Genomic DNA, 27,177 nt, shown 5'->3' with positions numbered 1-27,177 from the left:
CACGCAATGCAGTGCTGGTGTATCTGCTTTGGAGCACACCATCCAGCGTGCATTGTTTAACATGGGGCTCCACAGCAGACGACACTTACATTTTTTCCGTGTTGACCTAACAACATCGTCAGTAACGATTGCAGTGGGCATGGAATCATTGATATTGGACTGTAGATCAATGGAGAAATGAAGCACGTGTTTTGTTCCACCAGGTCGGTGGTCGTATGTGTATACGCCAGTATCCAGGCAATTGGGTCCTCAAAACATGTGGCACTCCACAGACATTGCCTGGGGGACATTTATCTAGGCTTCCATGGGATGTGTGATGCTAATCGAAGGTACCATAACAGCTGTGTACTACGTGAAGATTATTGCATATCACGTGCGCCTATTCATGCTTCATGATTTTCCCGATAGCAAAGGCATTTTCTAGCAGCATAACTGTCCGACCTCACAGTGCCAGAATTGTGCTACAGTGGTTTGAAGAGCTTGATACAGAACCTCCCTAGTCTTTTCCACCAAATTTTCCTGATATGAACCCAGTGGGACACATCTGGGACGTTTTCAGGCGCCAGATCATTCAGCATAAGCCACTGATAATGAATCCTAAATTATTCCTCTGTGGAATTCATGAAGGGGCATGGAACTGGTTGGGGGGACACTCTTCTCCCACACGATCTTACCTTACATATTTAATGAACGAACCACTATGCAATGAAATGGACGTACCACTGATGCCATCTCCTAGTGTTTGGGAGGTGAGAGAGTCCTGTTCTTCTCGATCGCGACCTGAAACATAACATAGCGTTATACTGTCTGTAGCCTCCTGCACAGATGCCGATGTAGCTTCTCTGCAGTATTTAATCGAAGTGTGTGTGAGAGGGGAGGTGGGAGGTCAGGTAGAGAGCGCCCATCCCGCCACGCACACAGGAAACAAATCACGGCCGCTGCCAGCAGTGGTCACGGGCTGTGGATTGCTGTGGTGCCTGCAACAATCCTGTTACGCGAATCGCGGCTACACGTGATACCTCACATCCTCTGCTCGAGAACGAATGTCCAGTGCCTCAACCATTGCACCATTCTGCTAGTTACATAAAAAGAAAGAGCACTGCGTTCTCCAGTGTTCCTACACCAAAGATTTACGGTCGTTGCAAACACACAGAGTATCTGGGATGAGGAACAACATGCACTGTGATGAGGCGTGACAGAAGGGCCCTACGCATAACACTATGTATCATCGGCACAACCACTGCCGCCAGGCGCTGACACCAAACGTTCAACACGTTGTACAGCTTGGAAGGACTATACGGCCACCCTCCACGACTTTGCCGCAAATTATCTGAACTGACACCATCCTAGTAGGTTTACCTTGTTTATTAACCGATCTCAATACTCATTCAGTCCCCTAGAACTTAGAACTACTTAAACCTAACTAACCTAAAGACATCACACACATCCATGCCCGAGCCAGGATTCGAACCTGCGACCGTAGCGGTCGCGCAGTTCCAGACTGTAGCGCCTAGAACCGCTCGGTCACTCCGGCCGGCTCATAATAACACAAGACTCATTTAGTAAGTCACATAATCTCGCGGGTTTTGCCGTCAGCACGTCTCTGCTACTCTGTCCACGAAACATTTGAAATCCCTGGGCTAGCAGGACAGAGCGGATGACGTTATATTTGTGGAAAGGGCCAAAATAAGTTTCTGTCAGTTGCAGTAACATATAAACTTCATTTCTTAAAACAATTACACAAGGAAGAATCAAAAACTCTCAAGGTTTTGACGAAAGACCTCCTTTGATTTAATTTAGATCGGCTAAAGGCCACATCGAAAACCAAGGCACAAGGCCTAATCAAGGAATTGAGGTACGGGAGTTCTTCTGGAGGCTTCACTTCTTTAGAACTTTTTTTTAATTTTCAATATAATTAGGCTGAAAGCCTTAGCTCAAATTTTTCACATAGAACTCGGCTGAAGGCCTCACATTAATCAAAAACAGTGTTACGGCTTAAAGTCGAGACAAAGATTTTCAATGTTTAATCTAAATAGGCTGAAAACTCGGCTGAAGGCCGCATATCAACAAAACAATTTAACAGCTTAAGACGCAGGAAGAAGAGCTTTCAGTTTAAAAAGGCTGAATGCCTTATCTCAAAGTATTTCGTGTAAAACTCGGCTGAAGGCCTCATACTAAAGAATAGCAATCTTATCACTTAAGGGCAAGACAAGGATTTTGACTTTTTAATGTAAGAGAGATTAAAACTCGGCTGAAGGCCACTCAGCATGCAGAAAACAATTTTACAACTTAAGGCTTAAAGGGAAGAGCTTCTAAATTTCAACTAAATTAGGCTAAAGGCTTTGTCCTAAACTGCTTCACATAAATCTCGGCTGAAGGCCACATACACAACCCAAACAATCCCACGGCTTAAAGCCCAGACATAGAAAACTCGGCTGAAGGCCGCGTACAAACTAGAAATTATTTCTTACGGCTTAAGGCTTAGACCAAATTTTTCAACTTTTGATTTGAAAAGGCTGAAAACTCTGCTGAAGGCCACATACCAACTTGAAACAAATTTACAGTTTAAGGCCTAGGCACAAGGAACTTTCAATTTTAATTTTGAAAGGCTGAAACTTTGCTGAAGGCCACATACCATACAAGAAACAATTTTTTTTTTGTGGCTTGAGACCTAAGAAGAAAAGCCTCGCAATTTTATTAACCTAAAACTCCGCTGAAGGCCACACACAGTACTTAAGACTAAAACAGAAATCACTGTGCAAAACACAAGTAGCGACACTCAGGAGGTTGCAAGGATCGGCCTGGGAAGGTAACACTAACGCATGTTTAGGTGAGACAGGTAGCCAGACCGACAACCTCTTAATCGGAAGGCAACCAAATCGACCGTCAACTGACGAATCAACCAACAAGATCAGTTCCGCTACACTCGACCAGAAAACGACAACAAGATAGCACAATGTTCTGAATATTGGTGCCCAGTCCAATCAAGTCAGAATAAACACCCAAAACTACCAACAACACCTCAGCTGTCGAACTACACGCCGTGCTGGACAGCATCAACACGACGAGGAAAATACACCTCCGAAAACTACGTCAACGACCAGGGCAGCTAATCAAAACGTCAACGGCGACAAGTCAGAAGATACTGCTGGTACACGTCATTAGTTAAGGAATGAATTAAATAAGTTAAACTCCACACAGGCAGGTCGGCTGCAATTCTAGCTGACTTCAATGCACACACATTGTTGCTCGCAGGAATCTCGCAGAAAGCGACAACCAGGATCAAACGAAAAGATGTGACAGCAGTTGAGGCTTGATAGTAGGTTAAGTGAGCACTCAACTTTAGTGTCCAGGATCGGTGGGCGACGAACTTCGTAACCCTCGCAAGAGGCGCCTCAGAACTCCAACCGTGGATGCACACCGCCAGTGGCTCCAGCCTGACTCGCGCCGCCGAGACTTCCTCGCTGGTCTGTCCCAACTGACCAACTGCCTAAAACCCGGAAACGGTCAAAAGATCAGTACAGGTCGGCCGATGAGATGACCGACCGAACGACCAACCAACGGCCGTTGCCGCTCCAGTCGTCTTCGGTCGGATGGTACATGTGCGTCGCCAGCGGTCGGCAAGTACTTACTGGCTGTCCGCACCACACTGGCACTCGGTGCCCGACGCTGCTTCCTCCCCGACTGCTGTTCCCCGCCCCGGCTGCACTGCTGGTCCGTCTCCAGCTGACTTCCAGACACGACCACCCAGAAACACTATCGGTCGATCCAGAGATGGTACGATAGCGCACTTATCAATAAGCACTACTGCTGCCACTCACGGGCAAATAAGGCAGGGAGTTAGTGACGCCAGTAAATGGAATAAGAAAACGAGGCGGCAGTACCGTAATAGAAGATGACAAACAATAAATGGCATGAACACGAGTCGCCCACGGCTCAATTGTCTTCTCAACCCTCTGTTAGTGGTCCATGCAAGTTTGGAGTTAATAGGGCACAACCACAGGTGTTCATGTTTATAGTGCGTTAGTAGCCTACATGAAATCAGTGGGACTGCGCTGCCCTCTCTGTTCTCTGAGAGGGTAGGGGCCATCGAGTGTCGACTCCATTTTCAAGTTTCACACCGTATTTTTCAGGCCAGGCTTGAACTACCTGGGACATCCCCAAACGGCCCCTCCTAAGTTTTCCGCTTTCTCTCGTTCTTTTCCACCATCTCAGGAACACGCTGGATTCCACGTGAAAGTCATCACACTATGTTGTATCGCAACACTGGTATCTTTCTACAATGGTAGCCCTATCCATCGAGCCTTACACCTCTAGACTTGCTCCTTTCTTTCTGGCTGCATCACTTCTCTATAACAAAAATAGTAGTACAATGTATCCATTGTAGCAGTCTCACCCAACACAGTCTCACTCAGTTGTCCCACGTGCACCTCTTCTTCATACACTGATGAGCCAAAACATTATATCTACCTGCTTAATAGCTTGTTTTTCCGTCTTTGGAACGAAATTAATCACTACAACTGCCTATCAGGGATCTGACAATTTGTTGGTCTGTTTGTGCACTTATGTGGCGCGTAAATAACGGGCCACTGATTTGCCTACGCGGTGGTGGTGACCGACGACCGAGATGGGTTACATAGGATTTACATCAGGAGAATTTGGTCGCCGCGACATCAACGTGGGTTCACTATAACGCACAGTAGCACAGTCCTAGCCCCGAGACGTGGACGATTGTACTGATGAAAGATGGGGAATCGCCGTCCAGCAAGACATCAAGCATGAAGGGATGCGAGTGGTTCGCAGCTGTCAGCATGTCTTCGATTACTACCACAGGTTCCGTGCAAGCGCAGAGGAGAATGTCTCCCAAAGCAAAACACTGCTCCCACCATCCTGTATCTATGGCACGCTGTACGTTTCGAGCCACCGTTTATCTCGGCGACGGTGTATGAGGAGATTACCATCGACCTTGTATAGCAAAAATGTGATTCCCACGAAGAGCCGACACGTTTCCATGATCGATGGTCGAATCCCGATAGTCTCGCGGCCACTTGTCAAATTGGCATCGACTGGAGTAATGGTAAACTTAGAGACAGAGCCTGCTGCTACTGCTAACTCAAAGTTACCAGTACACTCCCGGATTGCAGGTTTGTACACTATGTTAAAATTTGAAATAGTACGTCGACTCATTAGTATTAAGTTGCACAATGCCTATCTGGTCTCTTGTTAGTTTCATAGAGGTAGTTACCCATTTCTGAATTACAAGAGCTGTTGGCTGATCATTGCCTTTGGGGAATTCCAGCTTCACATTGTTCTACCAGTCTACCAGGTATAGATTTCCACTGTTGTTTATGCTGTTTTACACACTTATGAAAGTGTAATAAAGCTGTTTAATAGACAGGAAGCGAGATGGCACAGATACCAGGTACCTTGTAAACATTGACTACGCTGCACACAAGTAAAGATGATGTGACCATCCGATGTAACCACTGAGTCGATCTGGTACACTAGAGCACCAGGCCACTATTACAGCGAAGAACCACTGCATAATATTCATCATGCTGTCTGGTTCCACTTTCATAGGCTAGTTTCATTTTGGCTATCCGGTATAATCCGTCTTCCGACGGTTTATAGATGACATTCTGTTTTAAGACATCACTACATTTCCATACACAAAATCCTCAAGAATTTTGTTGTCTTTTGTATTAGGAAAACGGTTTCTCTACCATGTGTTACATTAGCAGTGATTACATAATTCAGCTGAAATGGGTGAAAACGACACTTTGATTCTGCAGCAGAGTGTATGCTGTTCTGAAATTTCTCAAAGAATTAAAACTCTATGCTGGACCAGAACTCTACCTCGATCCTCGGTTTTTGTGAGCCTGACTGGAGACCTAGAGAAGACTAACGACTCAACCTCACAATTTCACTTTCGTCAGTAATCTCCTTCCTAACGCTCCTAGATATGTACAAAAGATGACCTGGTGGAATTAATGATGTAAGGGTAGGTCCCTGGCCGCACCTGGGTGTCTGAGTTGCTGGCAGCATTGCCCACGAAAGGCAACATCATGGATCTGAGACGTGGTCCTCCACACAGCTTCACTGTAACCAGGGAACTTCAGGACAGGGCGCACTGCACTGGAAAGACTGATTCTGGGAAAGACACCGACTCTGCAGCTGAGCCAATTCTCCGTGACATCCTATCTGTCAGGAGTACTAGTCCGACACTTTATGCAGCAGAGCTTCTGTAAAGTTTGTAAAGAGGATGCAGGTACTGGCAGGACTGCAGCCATTAGTCGAGCCTGAATAGCTCAGCTAGTAACAGTACTACCTGCAAAAAGGAACATGTCCGAGGTTCGAGTCCTCTTCTGGGACGCACTTTTAATCTCTCAGGAAATTTTAAAAATTCTTATGTGCTATAAATTTACACATAATTTGCTTACCTGGTTTGAAACAAGAGATTGATAGAGATACAGGGGCTATGATTGCAAATAATACCTGGTAAAATAATCTTTTCGGTTGCAGACCATCCGAACGTGCGCGTGTTCATCACGCACTCGGGGCTGATGGGCACACAGGAGGCGGTGGCGGCAGGGGTGCCCATGCTGTGCATGCCCATGTTCGCCGACCAGTTCCTCAACGCGGACCGCGTGGTCGCTGCGGGCCACGGCCTCAAGCTGCTCTACCAGGACCTCAGCCGCGAGTCGCTGAGCGACGCGTTGCACCAGCTGCTCGACGACACCAGGTCAGGGTGCTGTGCCGTGCCACACCTCAACACTGGCACTGTTTGTTTATGAGGCACCTGTCGTGCGGCGCTACAGTGTTGCCACCTCAGCTGCGTGCTGTTCCTCGCTTAAGGCTCTGACAATGCGGAAGGGGCTGCCATAGTGAGCAGAACATGTGTCACATATTCATTATGTTGCGTAGGTCCCATCAGGAATTTGGGCTGTGCTGTTCATAAATGATATGAGGGTTGGATCTTCAATAGTGGCAACTATTTATTTATAGCCCGTACAAAATAGCTGGTCATAGGTTGTGTTCCAAAACTGAACTGCATAGAGACAGAAGTGATGGCACTTTCTGCAGAACCTGACCATCATTTTGCAAGACAATGCTCAAGCACATACAGCGCAAGCTGTTACTGATTTGGAGCTGCTAAGTGCTATACCACCTACTGCACTCCCCTGGCTTAACACCTCGTGAGTTCAACTCGATTTCTAAACTCAAGGGATCACTTCACAGCATTCGTTTCAGAACTGCTACAAATTCGTCGGACAATAGACCGCGCCGCTCGAACTGTCAACACAAGTGGCACTGCTAAGAGTATCCTACGACTTCCACATCGCTGGCAACGGGTTATGCACAATGCTGGTGACTACTTGGAGGTCAGTAAAATTTTGAACTCGTTTACGAGCTGTAAATAAATAGTTGCCACTGTTCAAGTTCCAACGCTCGTATTATCGTACGATCGACGTAATTAAATATTGACTCTTCAGATACGCTGTCATAAGTTAAGAGGCAGACACAGTTCCTGCAATAAATATTACTCTGGTACCAGTGGTTTTAACGGGCATATGCGACTATTTCATGACATAGCGGTACGATACCCAAAAGAAAAGTACCTGCCTGCGCTCGTGACGTTTAGTCAGACCGATTGTGTGTCACTCTTTCACTTAGAATGGTACACAGATTTAACCCAGTCCACGTTACTTGTCCTGTACCATAACCACCACGAGGTGGGTGGTTGTTTTTCTCGAGACACGACACACGATTTCAGAATTATCACTTCTCAAATACAACACCAGTAACGAGTCGTCGACGCTCATGAAAAATACATAACTTCCATGGTAAGACTAACGTAATTTACGTTCTGCAGCCGCGGCGTCGACACTGCATGGGTTAACTTTTAGGGCTGGACATCTGAATTTAGCAGCGAATTAAAGCTTTTTTAGTGGATTCCGTTAGCTGATGTTCCAATCTGGGAACAAACAGCAGAGACTATAAATGTCAACTTGGAAACCAATAAATTCGCTGATCAGTGATAAAATTTCACGAAACATATTCAAACTAAAAGGCTGTATAAATAGACAACTTATTTCAAATCGCTGTGTAATAAACAATTTTTATACGAAATTATTTAAATTGGCGGAATATTGCTTTGACATTCCACGTCATTCATTATGCCAACGTCGAATGAGTGTTCTCTTTCATAAATGCCCAGGGGAGAGAGAAAAGCAATAAATCGTATGCTGTTGATGTCGTGTAATTTGAAACTATCCTGTCAAGAGTTCCATGAAATGATTTCCACGAAAAAGAAAAATATTAATAGCTAAATTCAGATTTTTCTTATTTCATTATACGTGTAACTGAAATAACGAAATTATTGAATAGCTTTTCGTTTACCGTCCCAGAAAAATAGATAGTTCTTTATTTCTTTTAGTTATTTCGAAAGAAGATTATCTTATGAAGAAGACTGAGCAATGCAGACGTCTGAGCACTTATTTGCTATTGTAATTTCCAAGCTATAGTTTAAGCATATTTAAGATCGATCTCGCAAAAAACATGACAGTAATTCATTATCAGTAACATATTGAAAATATCCAACTGACTCTATTTCTTTTTTAACCAGGTAATCAGGATTTTGTGGCGAAATATCCGCCTATACTAGAACGTCAAGTCCAGGATTTCTATATTTGGACCTGGAAACTGATGTGTTGGCAAATGTGCCAACACCTTGTAGATAGAGGAGGCCGAAATGCACGCTATCTAACGCAGACGGGCGTGAATTCTGGAACAGGATGTGTAGTGAATGCTAATAAGAAAAGTATGCAGCTCCTCAAATACTTAACTTTTATTCCTTGTGTGAATACAGCATTCTTGATGAGACATTTCATACGATAACTATCAAACTATGTAAGGCTAATGGCGCCTTGGTAGGTCGTAGCCATTGACTTAGCTGAAGGCTATTCTAATTGTCTCTCGGCAAATGAGCGATGCTTCGTCCATGTAGTCGCTAGCAATGTCGTCCGTACAACTGGGCCGAGTGCTAGCCCGTATCTCGAGACCTGCCTTGTGGTGGCGCTCGGTCTGCGATCACACAGTGGCGACACGCGGGTCCGACATATACTAAATGGACCGCGGCCGATTTAAGCTACCACCTAGCAAGTGTGGTGTCTGGCGGTGACACCACAGAAACGTTTCAGACGCACCGCGGAAGCCGAATAACGACCCTTTTACAACCGCTACACTCACAAGTGGGGCGATATTCTATGTGCGTGACAACCAGTACTACAGTAAAATGCATATCTCAAGTGCTATGGAGCACTTCTTTATCTTAGACACTGATGAACATGTCTCTTGTTCCCTAAAGTCTTCTTTGCTTTCTATATTTTGAGAGGCGTGAGGAAAAAATGTCCAGCAGTCATGGGATCTAAAGCGCATACCTTGCCATGTGTGAGCTGTGGTTTTTCTTTTCTACTGTGAAACACATCTGTTCTGCTGAACAAATGCTCATAACTCTCTAAGTTTTGCAATTTAGAGCACATGTTTACTGCACTCTTTTTTTCTTCTTTTGATCCGCCCTACCACCTCCCAAAATATGAAAAGCAAAGAGGTTGTAGTAGAAGAGATTTGTTTCATAGCATCGAAGATGGAGTACTCATAGCTCTTGAGGTATACGTTTTGGAGCCCATGTTTACTAGACCTTCTCGCTTCGAATCACAATTTATACCTCTGGATATATTGAGTCGTATTTCTTGTCGAAAAACTTTATAGCAATCATTACTAGCTACCATGTAGCTAACAGAACATTTCAGCTGGTGAATCTAGATCAATGGTCGTCAGAGTTCTTCGCCTGAGAGCCAACAGTGACTCTGTAGGGCGCCACCTCGTGTGGCATAGTTAAGCGAGGGACGGGGTGGGGTAAAGTGGCCACTCGAAGAGAAACTCAACGTTCACCAAAGCACGGTCACTGACAGAAGCCTAGCACTAACACAATATGAATCTACAATTATAAGGTGACACACCAAGCATTTTAAAGTGAAAGAGAAAATAATATGTTGGAACTGCATACATTTTTCAGAAGGTTTGCACAGTGACAGTATCTAAGCAGATACTGTTGCCAAGGGTTTAGGAAGTCAGTTTTATCCGTTGTGTTCTGCATGTGTTTTGGAAGTAACTTACACTTATTAGGGTGAATATCTTGGCTACTTTTCCCGACAAGTAGTATGGTTACTTTTCCCAACTGGGCGCCATGCCTTCATTAGTGATCCACAGAATAAACTATCAGACTCAAATAAATAACAAGGAACTACATTTCTAGGCCAGAAGACGTTGTTTAAATAATGATTGTAACACGTTATTGCTTTCCATACAAGTGAAGTAACAAGAATGGTATAAATGACTTATCTTATATTTCGAAATTTTGAAAATTTGTGGTAAGTTCCTATGGGCCCAAAATGCTGAGGTGATCAGTCCCTAGGCTTACACATACTACTTAATCTAACTTATGCTAAGGACGACACAAACACACACACACACACACACACACACACACACACACACGCGCGCGCCTGAGGGAGGACTCAAAACCTCCGATGGGGGAGCCGGGTGAACTGTGGCAAGGCACCTTAGACCACACGGCTACACTGAGCGGTTCATCTTACATCAGACGACTCAAAAATAAATTTTTAATACTCCATTTTCAGGCCACGAGTGGCCTACCGGGACCATCCGACCGCCGTGTCATCCTCAGGGAGGATGCGGTTGGGAGGGGTGTGGGATCAGCACACCGCTCTCCCGGTCGTTATGATGGTATTCTTGACCGAAGCCGCTACTAGTCGGTCGAGTAGCTCCTCAATTGGTATCACGAGGCTGAGTGCACCCCGAAAAATGGCAACAGCGCATGGCGTCTGGATGGTCACCCATCCAAGTGCTGGCCACGCCCAACAGCGCTTAGCTTCGGTGATCTCACGGGAACGGGTGTATCCACTGCGGCAAGGCCGTTGACCACAAAAACAAATATGGTTTTTAATAAAAAATAACAGAATTAGCTTCCACTCTCAGTCTCACTGACAGTGATGGCTACATGTATCAGAATTAGTCTGACCACTCCATGGCAGGCAGCAACACTGTTCAGGGCAGAAAGCTTGCAATGGTGGCCTTTCTCATTGTGGCCACTCTACCACACCTTCCCCTACCGATCTCACTGTTAATTGGTAACCTGCATAAATTAGTGTGCTAACTTCAATATGAGATACAATCAAAGTAACTCCTCTCGAACACGCCATGAAGGCCCAGCTGTACCAAACGGTCGCCGTGTCATCCTCAGCCAATAGGCGTCACTGGATACAGATATGGAGGGGCAAGTGGTCAGCACACCACTCTCCTGGCCGTATATCAGTTTCTGAGACGCTACTTTTCAGTCAAGTGACTCCTCAGTTTGCCTCACAAGGGCTGAGTGCACCCCACTTGCCAACAGTGCTTGGCAGACCAGATGGATACCTATCCAAGTGCTAGCCCAGCCCAACAGCACTTAACTTCGGTGATCTGCTGAGAACCAGTGGTACCACTGAGGCAAGGCCATTCGCGACACAATCAATGTAACGCTTAGTAAATGTTGTCAATGTCGTTTTTCCTTTACTCACTGCATCGTATTAAAACAGCCTTAATTTTATTTCATGTTACTTGCTACAAAGATGGACCACATTTGGAGATGACTGTCTCTATAACACGCATTCATGAATCCATGATACATCCATTTGATATTCATAATACAGCAGGTGACCAGTCCTAGATGTGCACACTCATGAGTTGTCAGCATTGGAAGACATATGATAAAACATTCCCCACTCTAATTTCTGTTAACCCCGCAGTGACCGTGTTCCTTACCTCTCTGGCAGGAGGAGGGCAACAGGGATGCTGGTGCAGTTTGTTAGTGCAGGTTGCCTACATCAGGGACATGTATGCACTCAGGGGCAAATTGATTGACAGGTACTTAACCTATCGTTCTGCTAAAAGGATCCTTCCTTTTGATTGACAGGCACTTAACTTATAGTTCCCCCACCCCCTCCCCCTCGCTGATGCAGGTACACTTTCAGGTCTGAGTTATCATCCCTCCCGGAAATTGGCGGGAAAAAGACTTAGTTGATCGATCATTTGGAGGGAATTCGATTGTAGTGTGTGGAATACTGTTTAAAAAATTTAGACATAGTGTGGAATATTGTTTATTTAAACAATTTAGGGGATTCATGGCAGTATATGAAATATATGGAAATTGGTGGGGAGGAAGGATCTCATAATAGGAAATTCATGGATACATTGTTTATTTATAAAAAAATCTGTTTGTGGAGGTTGGATTTCTCTTGCTCATCGTTGTCTGCTGTTTGGAAACATGTAGGTCTTGTAAGACATAATTACATGGGGCAAACATGTTCCATAACCTAATGTTCGGCACTGTACTCTGGGTGTCTTAACCTAATCTGTGGACCTTTGTCGGCACTTAACCTATTGTTCTGTTAACTGGTTTTACATGTCACCCCCATTTCCTTAAAGTATTGTACCGCCTTTGATATCAAATCAAGTAATTAGTTATGTCCTCCAACCATTTTCTGGTACACTTTTCGAATTTCACATGCTTTTGAATGCCGTTTCTGGTGCATTCTTCTTTGTCACACTATCAATTGTAATTCTTATTATTTCAGTACATTGGGGGGGAGTGTCTTTTCCATCTCATCCATCCCCCGGTACACTATTGGTTACCACATAATGATTGACTTACATCGATTGTTTGAGTTGGAGAAAGAGTTTTGATGGAGGGACAACACCTTCTGGGGCAGATAGCACCGAAACAGTGATCGCATACAAGAATGCAATATGAGGAATCACTCGAAATGTAATGCGGAGCTATCAGCTTTTCCGTCACTGTGACAGATGAGTTTAAATGTAGACGTCGTCAGTCACATTCGGACAGCAATTTGGAGACTCTCCACAATGCCACCCGCCAAATTCTTCCAGTTTTCTTATGTTGTAATTGTCTTTTGTTTAAAATCATCCAGTTTGTATGGAGTGTTAGGGTAGGTGGAGAAACAGCATGATTTACACCATGCAACGTCTAGATTTCTACGAGAGGCAATGGATCACAACATGTTAATGCCAGTTTAGAACCTGAGACAGACCTCAAAGTCGTGTCGGAAAAACAAAATGTATGGCAGTGTACAAAGCGTGTTACAGCAGAAAAAAACAATGTTTCAAACAATGACACAGGATCACAGGGAGAGTCTCTTGCAACTTACAGTATTGTCTGTGGGATACGGTCATCCTCCTACAGTATAGGTGATGAAACTTTAAACTGGTCTGTGCAGTGGGTCAATACCTGTATATTTAATAGGATTGTCACATGTCCTCGAAGCCGGCATACATGTGGTTTTGTTTTCGATAATGGGAGGAGAGAAATGCGGTAAAAGTCTTATCGAGTTCTCTATCGGATGCAGTTAGTGGAGTTTTTGTAGTTCGTAATTTTTCTCTGGTGGATAGAACAGAATAACACTGATAGAATGTTGGGGTGATAGACGTGAATGGACCCTGAGGGATGTGGATCTGTAGTACCTACTTGTAATTTGGAGGAGCACCACAATGCAGTAGCAAAATCCACGTCCTTCCCCCAGTTCCCGTACTGTCTTTTATACTACTTTGTGTTGCAGGAGCAGGCTTCATTTCCATCGAATGGTCAAAACACAGTTCTGTCGCAGTAACTCAGCTTTGCCTGTTTCTAAACGGGTTGCAGATGTTGGTAGATATAGCTTCTCCGATTTCTACTCAGTTATGACTTACATTGGAACAATCACATGCGCAAAGCTGCATGGATAGTAGCACAGAGTCTGAAGGATAGTTGCAAGATGCATAGCGGCTACCTAAAACCATGTTGGAATTTTCCTGTAGCAGATAGGTTCGAGAAAGGTGGCTCATTTCGAGATATGAGAGTGTCAGGAATATGATTCACTAGTGGCTGTAATCATCAAAGGACATCTCCATAGGATCCATCGAAGGTATGTGCTTGAATGGAGGGACTTGTTTCCAAACCATAGACATCATTTCTAGTGGATAGCAAGACACTAGAGATCTGAAAAGCTAGTGTATATTTCTTACGATGTCAATCAGCACAACATCTACTGTTTGTGATCCTCCTCAATCAGTCATCGCCCATAACTCAGTGGATATATCACTGAACCTCTGACATGGTATCAAGACAGAATACATTACAAATACTGGAGAAATATCTAGCGGCGTGAGGGAGTTGCAAATACCGGTTTCATACCACGTCCCTTAACCAAATCACTTTCAAAACTCAGCGATTTTATCATGAGGTTGCATCATGGGCTACGTGTAACCGGATTGATGGTCTGATAATATACACTCCTATGATCACCGTCTCGGTATTTGTCTGGAAAAGCCAATTCATTCGGAGGTAATGCCATATCTCGATTTATAAAGACAGTATAGCTTTTAACATGGATACTTGTGTGCATCTGTAGAACCAAGACCGCTTGTGATGGTAATATGGTTATGTTTTTTAACATCTGGCGGTTTGTAAGACGATTACACCTCTCTTTCTAAGACACAGTGGCACCACTCGCAAGAAAAACTTATGGGATGTGCTAACCAATGGTTGATTTTCGGTCAGTATTATTTTGTATTGACGACAATCAGTGATTGACATAATGTTATACTTAGTATTAGGGGATGTGTCATAGGTTTGCCTTGGGCATCAGGCTCATAAAGTATGTGTTTGTGTTCAGACATGTGCAAAGGTAGGTATGGATTTGACGTGGAATACCGTGACAGCAAAGGGAAGAGTATGTCAGGTCATAAGAATGGCTCAGATATTTCTGTTTCCAGAGCCACAACCGTCAGCAGGGTGTATTTCAGATACTTCACTCATTGTCGAATGTCGTTCAATAGACACTGGGTTTCTAGGATGATTCTGCCTATGTGTGCTTAGCATTCTGCGCTGGTGACGGTAATGATTTACGTTTCCCGTTAACAGCAGGAGCTGTCGGAATGGAAAGGCCTGTTGGAGTGTAGGAATGTAGCTGACTTAAACATGTACACGTACTCCTCTAGACGGCTGAATAGCGAACTGATATTTAGTATGTGTTGGACAGCTTTCGTGATCACATGGAAATTTGAGAAGATTCAATATGGACGTGTGTTTGCGCTTGGCCATTATTCCTATGTAAATTGTTCAGTTGACTGCTTCTTCACATTTTGCATCTTTATTTAGTTGAGAGAACATCGATTGTGGTGTGCATCTCGCAGGTGGAAGACACATATGCTGGTTCTCTAGACATGAGATACACGTTATTTGTCTTTGTAATTTGTAGAGATGATGTGGAATCTGTTACATCACCGACATCAGTATTAGCGAGTGGAAATATCAGTTTATTTTTTTCGAGTTTTCACGTAAAGGTTTTCGTAGATGAGATAAGTTTCTTGTTACTCAGTGGTTTACAGCATTCTCCACCTCACTAAAGTTTCGGGTTTGTAGAGGAATAATTTCCAATCTTCGGAATTATGTTGCGTGAGTGATCGGTAGGATACTGCTGTGTGCTTGATGTCAAGAAGTATAATATTATGGTAAACCATGCGAAAATACATGTTCTTGTAATCCTTGAGTCTAGAGATGGGTGTAGAAAAGCAAGCAAGCAAGCAGGTCCAGACCAGAAACAGTAATGCGTTTGTGCTGAGGGGAAACGAGTCCGAATTTGTAGAAGAGTTCTAAGAGTGACTTCAGTCTACTGAGGGCGCTCTGGTCATGCATCAGGAGTGGATGACATGCAACCATCGGCTACTGGAAGTATATCTACTGCTGCGAGGAGTATATATGGTGCTGTCTGTCTTTTCAGTATATGTACGAGTGTCTGGTGGTCAATAGCTATAAGAATGATGTAAAAGGTGCGATTTTTGTATGGTGCAGGATACGAATTGTATGTTTACTACATCGACACAGTACATGGTGATATATTGCTGGGTTGGAGATCGGTTTCACGCTCTAATATTCAAGTTCCTGTCCTCAGTGGCAGAGCAGTGTAATTGAGTAATGGTCTTTCCGCATTTGACAATCTGTAGGCCACTTTACAATCTTTAATTGCTGGTGCACATGCTGCTGCTTGAATGTAGACGTACTGTGGCTTACATTCCAGCATACATTTGTGACAAATAATCAACCTACTATTCACATAAAAACAAAAAAATTACGTATGTCTAGTCATAATGGAAGAATAGATTGGACATGGTGAATTGTGATTTCAGTGCACTGAGGAGTATATCAGAACTTATGTGGTGATAGATTCATTTTGTAAATGGCTGCACAATATAGCAATGTGCATGTTCAACAGGATGGGCAGTACGGCTGTAACAATATTTCCCCTCCTCGGCACCCCTAAGCATACTCTCGCGCATTTTCCTAGTTGTTCTATCGATAGTGATGTGTATTACAGTACACCAACCCACATCGTAGATGTCTTTCTCGGCATTATGTCCTCAGGTGCAGTATTCATCATCACACATAGTGCCGGACGCCAGTCCTTCATAACATTTGTTTGAGAGAATCTTGGCAGGCTGCAGCATCTTCCACAAGCGCTGATTCAAAGACTTTGTCAAATAATTTCCTAGGACTGATGAGAATCGAAACATGTAGCCGGTGTGAGTGTAGGCGTACCATAATTTTTTCAGACACTGTACAGACATAAAAGATAACTGCACTGTTTGTCTCAAATGCATATATGTTGCAGTGTGAAGTTACTGTGGCTTATGTTGTGGCATGATCAGAGAAGACGAGTGTATAGATTCAGCACATCGATAACTGTGAAGGTATGGGAGAGATTTTTACATGGAAAATTATGTATGCTATAGATACTGAGGTTCATTCCAGGACCACAGCTGTCAAGAGGAAACATTACCTGTACATCGACTGGTGTCAGACTGTGGTAGCAATCATAATCTTTAATTGTAGTCACACTGGTAAATGTGTTACTGGCTCCCAATACTCTTGTGAGTCTAGTATGTATTCGTTGATCTGTAGACAACTTTTGCAGGGTTTAACTGTCAGTGAAATGTAGCGATCTGTACAAAATAATTTTGGTGCCGAAAGTCTTGTCTGCAGAAATCTACGGTGGACAGTGCTTTCACAGCAGCACCAGCAGCAGTTTGACAGGTAAATTCAGTGATGAACGGGCTGTCGTATTAGGATCGCTAGGAGCAATGCACCCTGTGCTATTCTGGGAAGCAATGGAATATCTCTCGGTGCTGGACCCGCACTGCAGCTATGTGTCATCGCGCCAGCAATGGTGCCTAAGTGAACACATACTTCGACCGGAATTTCTCAGGTGTCCAGTATGAAAGGGATACCACCGCCTAATGCTTGTGGGATCCAAACGAATGCCTGAGTATTTATAGGCAGCTGACAGCTGCGACGCCTCTATGCCGAGGCCCACCGATACACCCAGACTCCAGTGTCGGCGTCAGGTGGCCAGATGTGTTTTTTATTAGTGATTTTTTGTTTAAACTATGTTCCATCGATTTCACCGACCGTTAAGATGCTGAGAATTATGAAAAACTACCCCATACATGTGAAGAATACCTATTTAATTAATTTGCACAAATTTTTAATATCAGTGTGGTGTTAGCGGTACGGTAGTTATGAGGAGGGTGTGCGTTAGTGGGTGACATGGAGCAGAACAGTAGGTTAAGTGCAGAACACTAGATTAATTTGCATAATTTTTATATAAAACACAGTACAATAGTTTAAGGGGTGGGTGACAAAGAAGAATGCACCAGAAATGGCGTTCAAAAGCATTTGAAATTCGAAAACAGATACCAAAAAATGGTGGGAGGACATTCTTTAATTTGGTATCAAAGGCAGTACAATAGTTTAAGGAAATGAAGGTGATATGGAAAACCACTTAACAGAACAATAGGTTAAGTGACGACAAAGGTCCACAGATTAGGTTAAGACACCCAGAGTACAGTGCCATACACATGTTTGCCCCATGTAATTACTTCTGACAAGACCTACATATTTCCAAACAGCAGACAATGATGAGCAAGAGAAACTGAATTTTTTATAAATAAACAATATACCCTTGAATTTCCTGTTATGAGATCCTTCCTCTCCACGAATTTCCATATAATCCATACACTGCCTTGAATCCCCCAAATTGTTTAAATAAACAGTATTGCACATAATGTCTAAATTGTTTAAACAGTACTCCATACACTACATTCGAATTCCCTCCAAATGATCGATCAACTAATTCTTTTTCCCACCAATTACTGGGAGGGAGCGTGGGAGAGAAGGGAGGTTTACCAGAAGTGGAGATGTTAATTAATTGATTAATTTAATTAAGTAGTCAATCAAACTGATAACAGTGAGGGAGGCTATTCCAATAACAGACCTGAAAGTGTACCTGTATCAGTGAGGGGGAGGGAGTAGGGGAGCGGGTGGGGGAACAATAGGTTAACTGCCTGTCAGTCAAAAGCAAGGATCCTTTAGCAGAACAATAGGTTAAGGACCTGTAAATAAAAAGGAAGGTCCTTTTAGCGGAACAATAGCTTAAGTACCTGTCAATTAAAGGAGAACAATAGGTTAAGTACCTGTCAATCAAAGGAGAACAATAGGTTAAGTACCTGTCAATCAAAGGAGAACAATAGGTTTGCCCCTGAGTGCATACCTGCCTCTGATGTAGGCAACCTGCACTAACAAATTCCACCAGCACCCCTGTTGTCCTCCTACTTTTGCCCCTGGGAAAAGTGGCAAACTTTACTTAGCTCATAGCTGACCTCATCAATGTCAATTAAAATTGAGGACGTCTTAAAATATTAGTGTGTATGCAAGTATTTTAGTTATTGACCAAAAAATACACTCTCGTGAAGCTTTGAACATTTGCCGACGTTTTTGAATTTCACAGTTACTTTCCATAAGGATATCATGATATATGGCTGAGAACTGTGTGTTACCCAGTGGCCGCAGTTTGACGACCACTGATCTAGATTTTCAGAAAATTTGTCGAAAGAGTACATAATGCAGTGCGATTTTAATTTCCTTTTGCACTGACAGTGACACCCAATTTTGTGCTTTTATGTTGAATGGAAGGTTACTGGATTTTTATTATCAGAGTGCTGCAATAGCACCGAATCTTAAACCTGAAGTATATTACAGAAGATTAGAAATAATTATATGTTATTTCATCACTATTATAATTATTCGAATGAACATGATTTGTGTGAAAACAAGGGCAGGAAACTAATTGTGGTTGCTATTACTCTGCCACACACTACGTTAATGAGTTAGAAAATTTAGTTCAGTCATAGCCAATAGTATAAACAGTAAATTGGAGTGTGTGGCATTAATAACACCTCGTGACCACTCACAGAACCAGAGTAATTATTGTACTGCTACCTTTGACTAAAATCAGTTCTAAGAATATAATCTCAACTCAACTCACATTCTAAATTTAAAAAAAAAACTCGTTTTTCACATAGCCATAAACATTTATTATCAGAGCAAGTATGACTTGATGCAACACAGTACCTGGTAACTAAAAGTACCTAAGTCACATTGAACAGTTATCTGAAGACTTAACCGCTGTCTTGTCTAATCTACCTGTTCTAGCACTGAATGCAAACACTCAGCTACATCAGCAAGTATAACACTTTATAGACTCAGTGTACTTAATATCCCATCTATAATACTACTCTCTCATGAACAAAGAAAAAACAAAAAGTCTTTTGAAAGCAAAGCGATAGACTTGAAAATTTAATTAAACTTCCCTTCTGATTCACTTCAGAAAATGTTGAAGTCATCCACATTTAACTGTTATTTTAGAGACGTCAAAATAATAACAGTTTAGACACAGTAACAGTACCTGCTCTTCCCATCACTTGTTTTCTCGGTCGTGATATGTCGTCCTTCCTCTTATATTAGGGCAACTCACCACATTTCTTTTCAAAACAACCCTAAACATCTCTTATATTACCTTCAAAAACATGACATAGTCAAATTTTCATTGATACGCTGTAAAAGTTTTATGCGAATGACGACATAAGAATAGAACAAAATTTCTTCTTCACAAATGGCATTTATTACAATTCCTATAAGAAAGTTCCTGAGAGAGTAAAACTATATTGACTTGTAGTTAGTGTCGCTGTTTACGGCTGATTGATAATATACATGTTTCGAACTTGCGAGGAAATTACATAGCTATCAGATAAACATCTGCTCACAATTTCAAAATTACGGATGTAAGCACTTGTAATTATAATATTGAAATTTAATCAGGCTGCCTCCCTTAAACCACAAGTTCTTCAGCCACACCACAGTAACATGGGTGACACCTCATGCCTTTACATCAAAATACATATTTTAATAACTATGACTCTGTATAAAATAAATCTTTTCAATCCATCTCACTCTCACAATACATGTTCTTACAATTGTTTTCAAATATATAACCACATTATATGGTTTACAAGCGAAACATAAAAAGTTTAGATATTTGAAGACATAAAATTGATCCTAAGCTCTTGCGCTGCTGTGTCCAGAACATTTACGACCGCTAGCGCCCCCTGGCGACATTGTATCAAAGTGCATCGGTTGCGTTACTTTACTCAAAGTGTACTGGCTTATTCAAATGACGCTTTGCACCTGTAATGTCGCTACAAGACACAAAACGTGCTTCGTTGATACGTTACAGTTCTTAATATTTTTTTTTTGGACTCTGCACAGAGAGGCAAAGCATGCTCGAAAATTAATTGTTTTGGTCTTGTGTTGTGACTGTGTACATCACAGTTGAGCTGAAACAGTTCTGTTATCAACCATTAATCAGTAAATGTATTGTGAATTCTATTGTAAGAGTTCCAAGATTCTTAAAAAGGCTTCTAGAACATGTATGGTGATCTACTTTACACAATATTTTTTCTGTTGAACAGACACTGCATTTACAACAAGTGCACTGCCCCACAGGATATTCGCACAAAATGGCTCTGAGGACTATGGGACATAACGTCTGAGGTCATCAGTCCCCTAGAACTACTTAAACCTAAATAACCTAAGGATATCACACACATCCATGCCCGAGGCAGGATTCGAACCTGCGACCGTAGCGATCGCGCGGTTCCGTACTGAAGCGCCTTGAACCGCTCGGCCACCGCGGCCGGCCTGATATTCGCACAAGACAATAGAGAGTGAAGAGAGATAACATAAGCCAACACTCTTGTCTTGTCTTGTCTTGTGAGAACAGTAATGAGACCGACAACAACGCTAGCGATCTGGCAACGCTGTGTTGTTCCACTTGTGTAGGCCAGTGTTTTCATCCCTTCCAGATGCTCAGTCCGAGTTTCAGCTCAGTACAGCCATCACGTGATTTCTGAGAGAGCCATCAGTGAAGTTATGTTTTCGTTGTCTGTTACGAAAATGGAACAGCGTAATTTAGAAGAACGCTATGCCAACAGGTTTTCTGTTAAACATGGGAATCCCTGAGTGTGGCCTATGGGGAGCATTCCTTATCAAGAGCACAAGTTTTCACTGGCACAAATTATTACTGTAAGCCAGAGAACACGTTGAAGATGAACGTCGCTCTGGAAGACCAACTTCAAAAACCGACGAAAACGTCGAATATGTGCGTGCTCTTGTGAGATCAGAACGACGTTTAACAATAAGGATGGTGACTACCCGTTAAACGTCGGCCGGTGTGGCCGAACGGTTCTAAGCACTTCAGTCTGAAACCGCGCTGCTGCTACGGTCACAGGTTCGAATCCTGCCTCGGGCATGGATGTGTGTGATGTCCTTAGGTTAGTCATTTATAAGTAGTCTAGGCGACTGATGACCTCAGATGTTAAGTCCCATAGTGCTTAGAGCCATTTGAACCTTTTGACCCGTTAAACACTTCCACTATACATCAAACTTAGAGCGAAGATTTGTGCTTGCGAATGATTTGTGCCAAAATGGTGCCGAAAACCTCAAAATTGAGCAGAAGGACAGTCGGAGAAACGTCTGCGTTGATCTCCTTGAGAGGGTTGCCAACGATGGTTCAGTCGTGTGTTCAGCAGTGATGAATCCTGGATTTTTCAGTGTGATCCTGAGACAAAGTGAGAAGTGGCATGCTGTGATATCTCCTCGATCGAAAAACGCTCGAATAAGCAAATCGAATATCAAAACCTTACAGCAGGGCTATCGTGCGGAAAGAATTTGTAACTCCGGGATCAGGAAAATTTGGAAATTTGTGATAAATTCTGTGGGACCAAACTGCTGAGGGCATCGGTCCCTAGGCTTACACATTATTACACATTACTCGAACCCCCGACGGGGGGAGCCATGCGAACCATGGCAAGGCGCACTAAACAGTACGGCTACCCCGCGCGGCGAAAGGGTCAGGGAAAAGATGAATCGCGCGAGACAGGACATGGCAGACGAGCGGATGCTACACCGTGACAACGCCTCATGTCACAGGGCCACTTCTGTCAACGAAGTTTTGACCTCAAAAGGCATTCCTGTTGTCCCACAGCCCACTTTTCACCTGATCTGAGTCCTTCTCACTTTTTTCTTTTCCAGACGCTTCAGAATGTCTAAGAAGGCCGTCATTTTGGGTCTCTGGAGAACATTCAAAAGAATGTGGTCGGCATGTGAAAGGCCCTATCAGTTGAAGCCTTTCAGTGCTGCTACCGAGACTGGGAGCAACGACTCGTCCAGTGTATAACTGGCGAAGGGAACTACTTTGAAGGGGACAATACTGTTGCTTGAAAAAAAATTAAAATGTTGTAGATACAAAATCAATTTCATTGCATTTCTGACACACCTTGTTAGATCGACAGCGTATGAGATGGCTGTAAGGGGATAGCATGCTGAACTGAGTTTGATCAGTTTACCCATGTTTTGCCTCCATTTTAACTTAGCTGATTAATAGGTCTGGGGCATATTACACGTATCAGGTGGCTTCACGGGTACTGGGGGCTGTGTGGCATGGAGTTAGTGGTTTTCGACGTCAGAGTGTAGTGGGAAAGTAGAAAAAGGGCTTCAGTCTAAGAGGCAGCAGAGGTCCAAGCACTAATAGAAAGCACTAAAACTCAAATCGTTGTAGGCACTGGAAGCTGTCTAAAAACGGAGATGAACTGAGCCCAACTTTTTACAAAGGACCTTACGGTGTGCAGTAAGAATACAGTAAATTCAGTTGGTGGTGGTGTGTTTGCTGCTCGTAGAAATAGTTCATCCCGTACTGAAATAGAAATAAATAATTTCTTTGAGTTAGTATGGGTAGAGGTTTCATTCGACAACTAGAATAAATTAATAATTGGTTCCGTTTACCGACCGCCTCCTCCCCCTCCCCTTCTCGAAACGTTCAAAGAAAGCTAGTTTAAAGCCAGTGGTAGGCATAAAACATCGTCCGAAATTGTTCTAAATGCTTTCTCCGAAAAACTATTTTGAGCAGGTAGTCGGAGAAGCCCCCTGACTGTTACAGCGCTGCTGAGCTGGCACTTGGGCAGGGGCAGGCAGTTTGCGCCTACTTTCCACTCTCTAACTATAAGAACTAATTCCCGAGACGCGAACTTGCAAGAACCTGCCACTGACCTTGCAGAGGCTATTTCTCACTAGAAATTTAAAATAGCTGCAGAAGTGATGCACTGCTAGATGTACGCTTCCTCTAAACTCCTCTTTACGTTAGAATCTTCAATTATACCCACTTATATTTTTCTGTACGTTTTCTACTGTCATCTATTCACTGTCAGTAAACGCTGTTCTCTTGGTCTGTTCTGGTATTTTACCCTTGCATCGGTCCACTTGTCTAAGGATTATCAAAACAATTTATAGACTCCTGGGGCTATTAAAAACGCGGCGTATTATAATAAACGTTATGCCGACGTGTTGTGTACTACAAGCTTGGATACGCGAATTATCAGCATCTCATCGCAGCCCCACAACTTAGTTAGCAGTAAGATCATCTACGTTCTTTATACTGTATAAGTTTCTCATTTGTAAATCGCACACGAATGTTGTCTTTTTGTGAGAAGATTGTTTTATGCCTCGAGTAAGAAAGACGAATGTCTAACATGGCACACAGTAACATATCATCGTCATTTACTGTCGTTCCTGACACTGCAAGCTGAAGGGCGAGCAGTGTAGCTTCATGCACTGATGAGCCACAACACTGTGACCACCTGTATAATGGCTGACATGTCAACCTTTGGCACGGACAAGAGCAGCGACGCGTAGTGGCCTGGAGGCTTCGGGGCCTCGCTTGGTAGGTCGCTGGAGGGAGCTGGCACCACGTCTGCACACATCAGTCACCTGATTGCCCCAAATTCCGGGGAGCAGGACGATGAGCTCTCGTACCTCATACGATCGTATCCCAGATGTGTTCGATCGGGTTCATACCTGGTGAGCTGGGGGGCCAGCACATCAACTAGCCACTGTGTTCCTCGAACCACTCCGTCACACTCCAGGCCTTGTGACATTGTTCATTATCTTGTTGAACAATGCCACTGCCGTCGGGAAACATGACCGTCATGAAGGGGCGTATGTGATCTGCAACCAGTGTCCGATACTCCTTGGCCGCATCGGTGCCTCCACTTCACCTGTGGTTGCCCACGTGACTTTCCCAGAGCGTAATGCAGTCGCCGCCAGTTAGTCTCCGTCCCCAGTACATATGTCGAGGAGCTGTTCCCCTGCAAGACGACGGATCCGCGCACTCCCATCGGTACGGTACAGAAGGTATCGGGATTCGTCAGGCCATGCGACGCTCTGCCACTGCGCCAACGTCCTCCAACACCCGACAAGTCGTGCAGTTTCCGAAATGCTCGTGCTGAGCCTCCGGGCCACCACAACCTCCCCTCGGTCAGACTCAGATAGATCGCGCACCTTCCCTATTCTACACACGGACAGCACGTGCACTGATACTACGTCCGGCTGGCTGGCAGTCATTCCTCTCCTCGTGACGCTGCTATCGTCTCCACGGGTCTGTATCGACAGTATGTCGCTGATCGTAATGTTCTGGCTGTTTCCCAATAAAGTTGGTACCTGCATGTCAGACGTGTACGCTACGGGTTTATAGGAGATAGTACAAGTTCGTGGGTCTTGATTAATTCATATGTCTTGTCCAGTAGCCTGAAGCTGAAACCATTTAACTTTGAAATCGATAGTGTGTGAAACAAACATCAACAGATACAAACAAATAAAGTGGAAAAATAAATTGTTCTTCATCAGCAGAGGATCTACACTGTCACCTTTCAATTGACTTTTTTGTGTTTGTGCGTGTGCGTCTGTGTGTATGTGTGTGTGTGTGTGTGTGTGTGTGTGTGTGTGTGTGTGTGTGTGTTGTGTGTGTGTGCGTGTGTGTGTGTGTGTGTGTGTGTGTGTGTGTGTGTGTGTATGTGTGTGTGTGTGTGGGGAGGGGTGGGGGAATTAAAAAATATATTGATGTGGACGCTGGTTCTGATCCTGTTCAGACGGATGGGCTGAGTGGTGCTGGTGATTGATAAGTTTTCTCTTAGTTGAACGAATTGAGTAAATGGATGGTTGTGAGGCAAGGAAAATAATATCGATATTACGAGCTCGATGTTACTCGGTTGGGAAAGTTATATGAGTGGTACGTGGGGGTTTCATTTAAGAAACCAGTAGGTGACTTTGTATAGCTGGTTCTGCATTTAGGGAATGGACAGGATACTAAGCGACTGTAGATGGGTGGAACGATAGATCTCTCGAATTTCTGTATCAGGAATCAGTTGCCTCGATATAAAATGTAGACAGTGGAAAGGTGAAGAGAAAGCCATAATAGGGTATTTCAGAAGTGATGATCACTATTCTGGGATATGACAGCAATGATAATTCGAAACAAAAAAAGTCAAGTCAACACGGGCTCTAAAACGCATACGTTAAGACCTATGAGCAGCTCTTGATCTTCGATACCGTGAAACAAATCTCTTCTGCTGCAAGCTCTTTGTCTTCCATATTTTGGGAAATGGTAGCATGGACCAAAACAAGAAAAAAACGCATACCTTAACAGCTGTCAGCACTTGTTCATCTTCGCTACTTTGAAACAGCTCTTCTAATGAACAAGTGTTCATAATTTCTAAGGCATGCATTTTAGGGCACATATTTACTGGAATTTTTTCTTGTTTTGTCAGTACTACCCAAAATATGAAAAGCAAAGAGCTTGCAGTAGAAGAGATTTGTTTCACAGTGTCGAACATCAAGAATTGCTCATAGTTCTTAAGGTATGCCTCTTAGAGACCTTGTTTGCTTGAATTTTTTTGTTTCGAATGATCATTTATGTCATATACCAGAATACTGAGCATCACTTCTGAAACACCCTGTATACTGAGAGGGGCCGGTAGCCTTTCTGAGTCAGCCAAGAATCTACTATCAAGTTTATAATATATTTACTATTTATAAATATAAGCTGGAAAACTAAAGCGGAAAGGGAATTTAATCAACAACCAATATACGAGAGATGGCAGGCGGATCCGGAAGGCGAGACACAGAGCATAATTGTCAGACTTGCAAAAGGGGCAGAATTTGGAAGGAATCGCAATTCAAGCGAAGTGAGAAAATTTAAGGCTACGTTGGACATAGCTTTCGTCGACATTTATCTTGGGCAGAGGATTTAATCTCTAGTTCCGGCCTGTTAGCATTTTTGACCTATCGTATGCTTCTGTTGGATTGTTAGCGATGTTGCTTTCCTGTCAGAGTGCAGTCCAAAATTAGTTACAGATACTGTAGTGGTGACTAATTTATCCGTTGGCTGTTGTCCGATATTTCGTGCGCTTCATTGTCACCAGATATACACTATAATGTGAAATTGTTAAAGCAGAGTAGCTGTGGGATATTTGTGAACATTGAAGAGTTGGATGAAGGACCATTAAAGCAATTTGTCTTACTGCAGCGAGTCGACTTGGCTTGGTGGCTTCGCCGCGCGGGATTAGCCGAGCGTCTAGGGCGCTGAAGTCATGGACTGTGCGGCTGGTCCCGGCGGAGGTTCGAGTCCTCCCTCGGGCATGGGTGTGTGTAATTGTCCTTAGGATAATTTAGGTTAAGTAGTGTGTAAGCTTAGGGACTGATGACCTTAGCAGTTAAGTCCCATAAGATTTCACACACATTTGAACATTTTTGCTTGGTGGCTTAAGCGTAGCAAC

General features: G+C 43.4%; 1 protein-coding gene and 1 pseudogene across 2 annotated transcripts in view; one reads left to right on the top strand and one right to left on the bottom strand.

The window, feature by feature from the left end:
* LOC124615688 (UDP-glycosyltransferase UGT5-like) overlaps positions 1 to 27,177 on the top strand; it is a 162,296-nt gene that overhangs the window by 128,255 nt on the left and 6,864 nt on the right. For both annotated transcript variants that reach the window (XM_047143721.1, XM_047143720.1), the window contains one exon: positions 6,523 to 6,742. In XM_047143721.1, coding sequence (XP_046999677.1) covers positions 6,523 to 6,742 — 220 coding nt within the window. The remainder of the gene's footprint in view (positions 1 to 6,522; positions 6,743 to 27,177) is intronic.
* On the bottom strand, positions 10,889 to 11,005 carry LOC124616832 (annotated as a pseudogene).

This window comes from Schistocerca americana, chromosome 5 (assembly GCF_021461395.2).
Source record: "Schistocerca americana isolate TAMUIC-IGC-003095 chromosome 5, iqSchAmer2.1, whole genome shotgun sequence".
Taxonomy (NCBI): Eukaryota; Metazoa; Arthropoda; class Insecta; order Orthoptera; family Acrididae; genus Schistocerca; species Schistocerca americana.
Note: the sequence above shows the minus strand (reverse complement) of the source record. Positions and strands in the feature narration are given on the sequence as shown.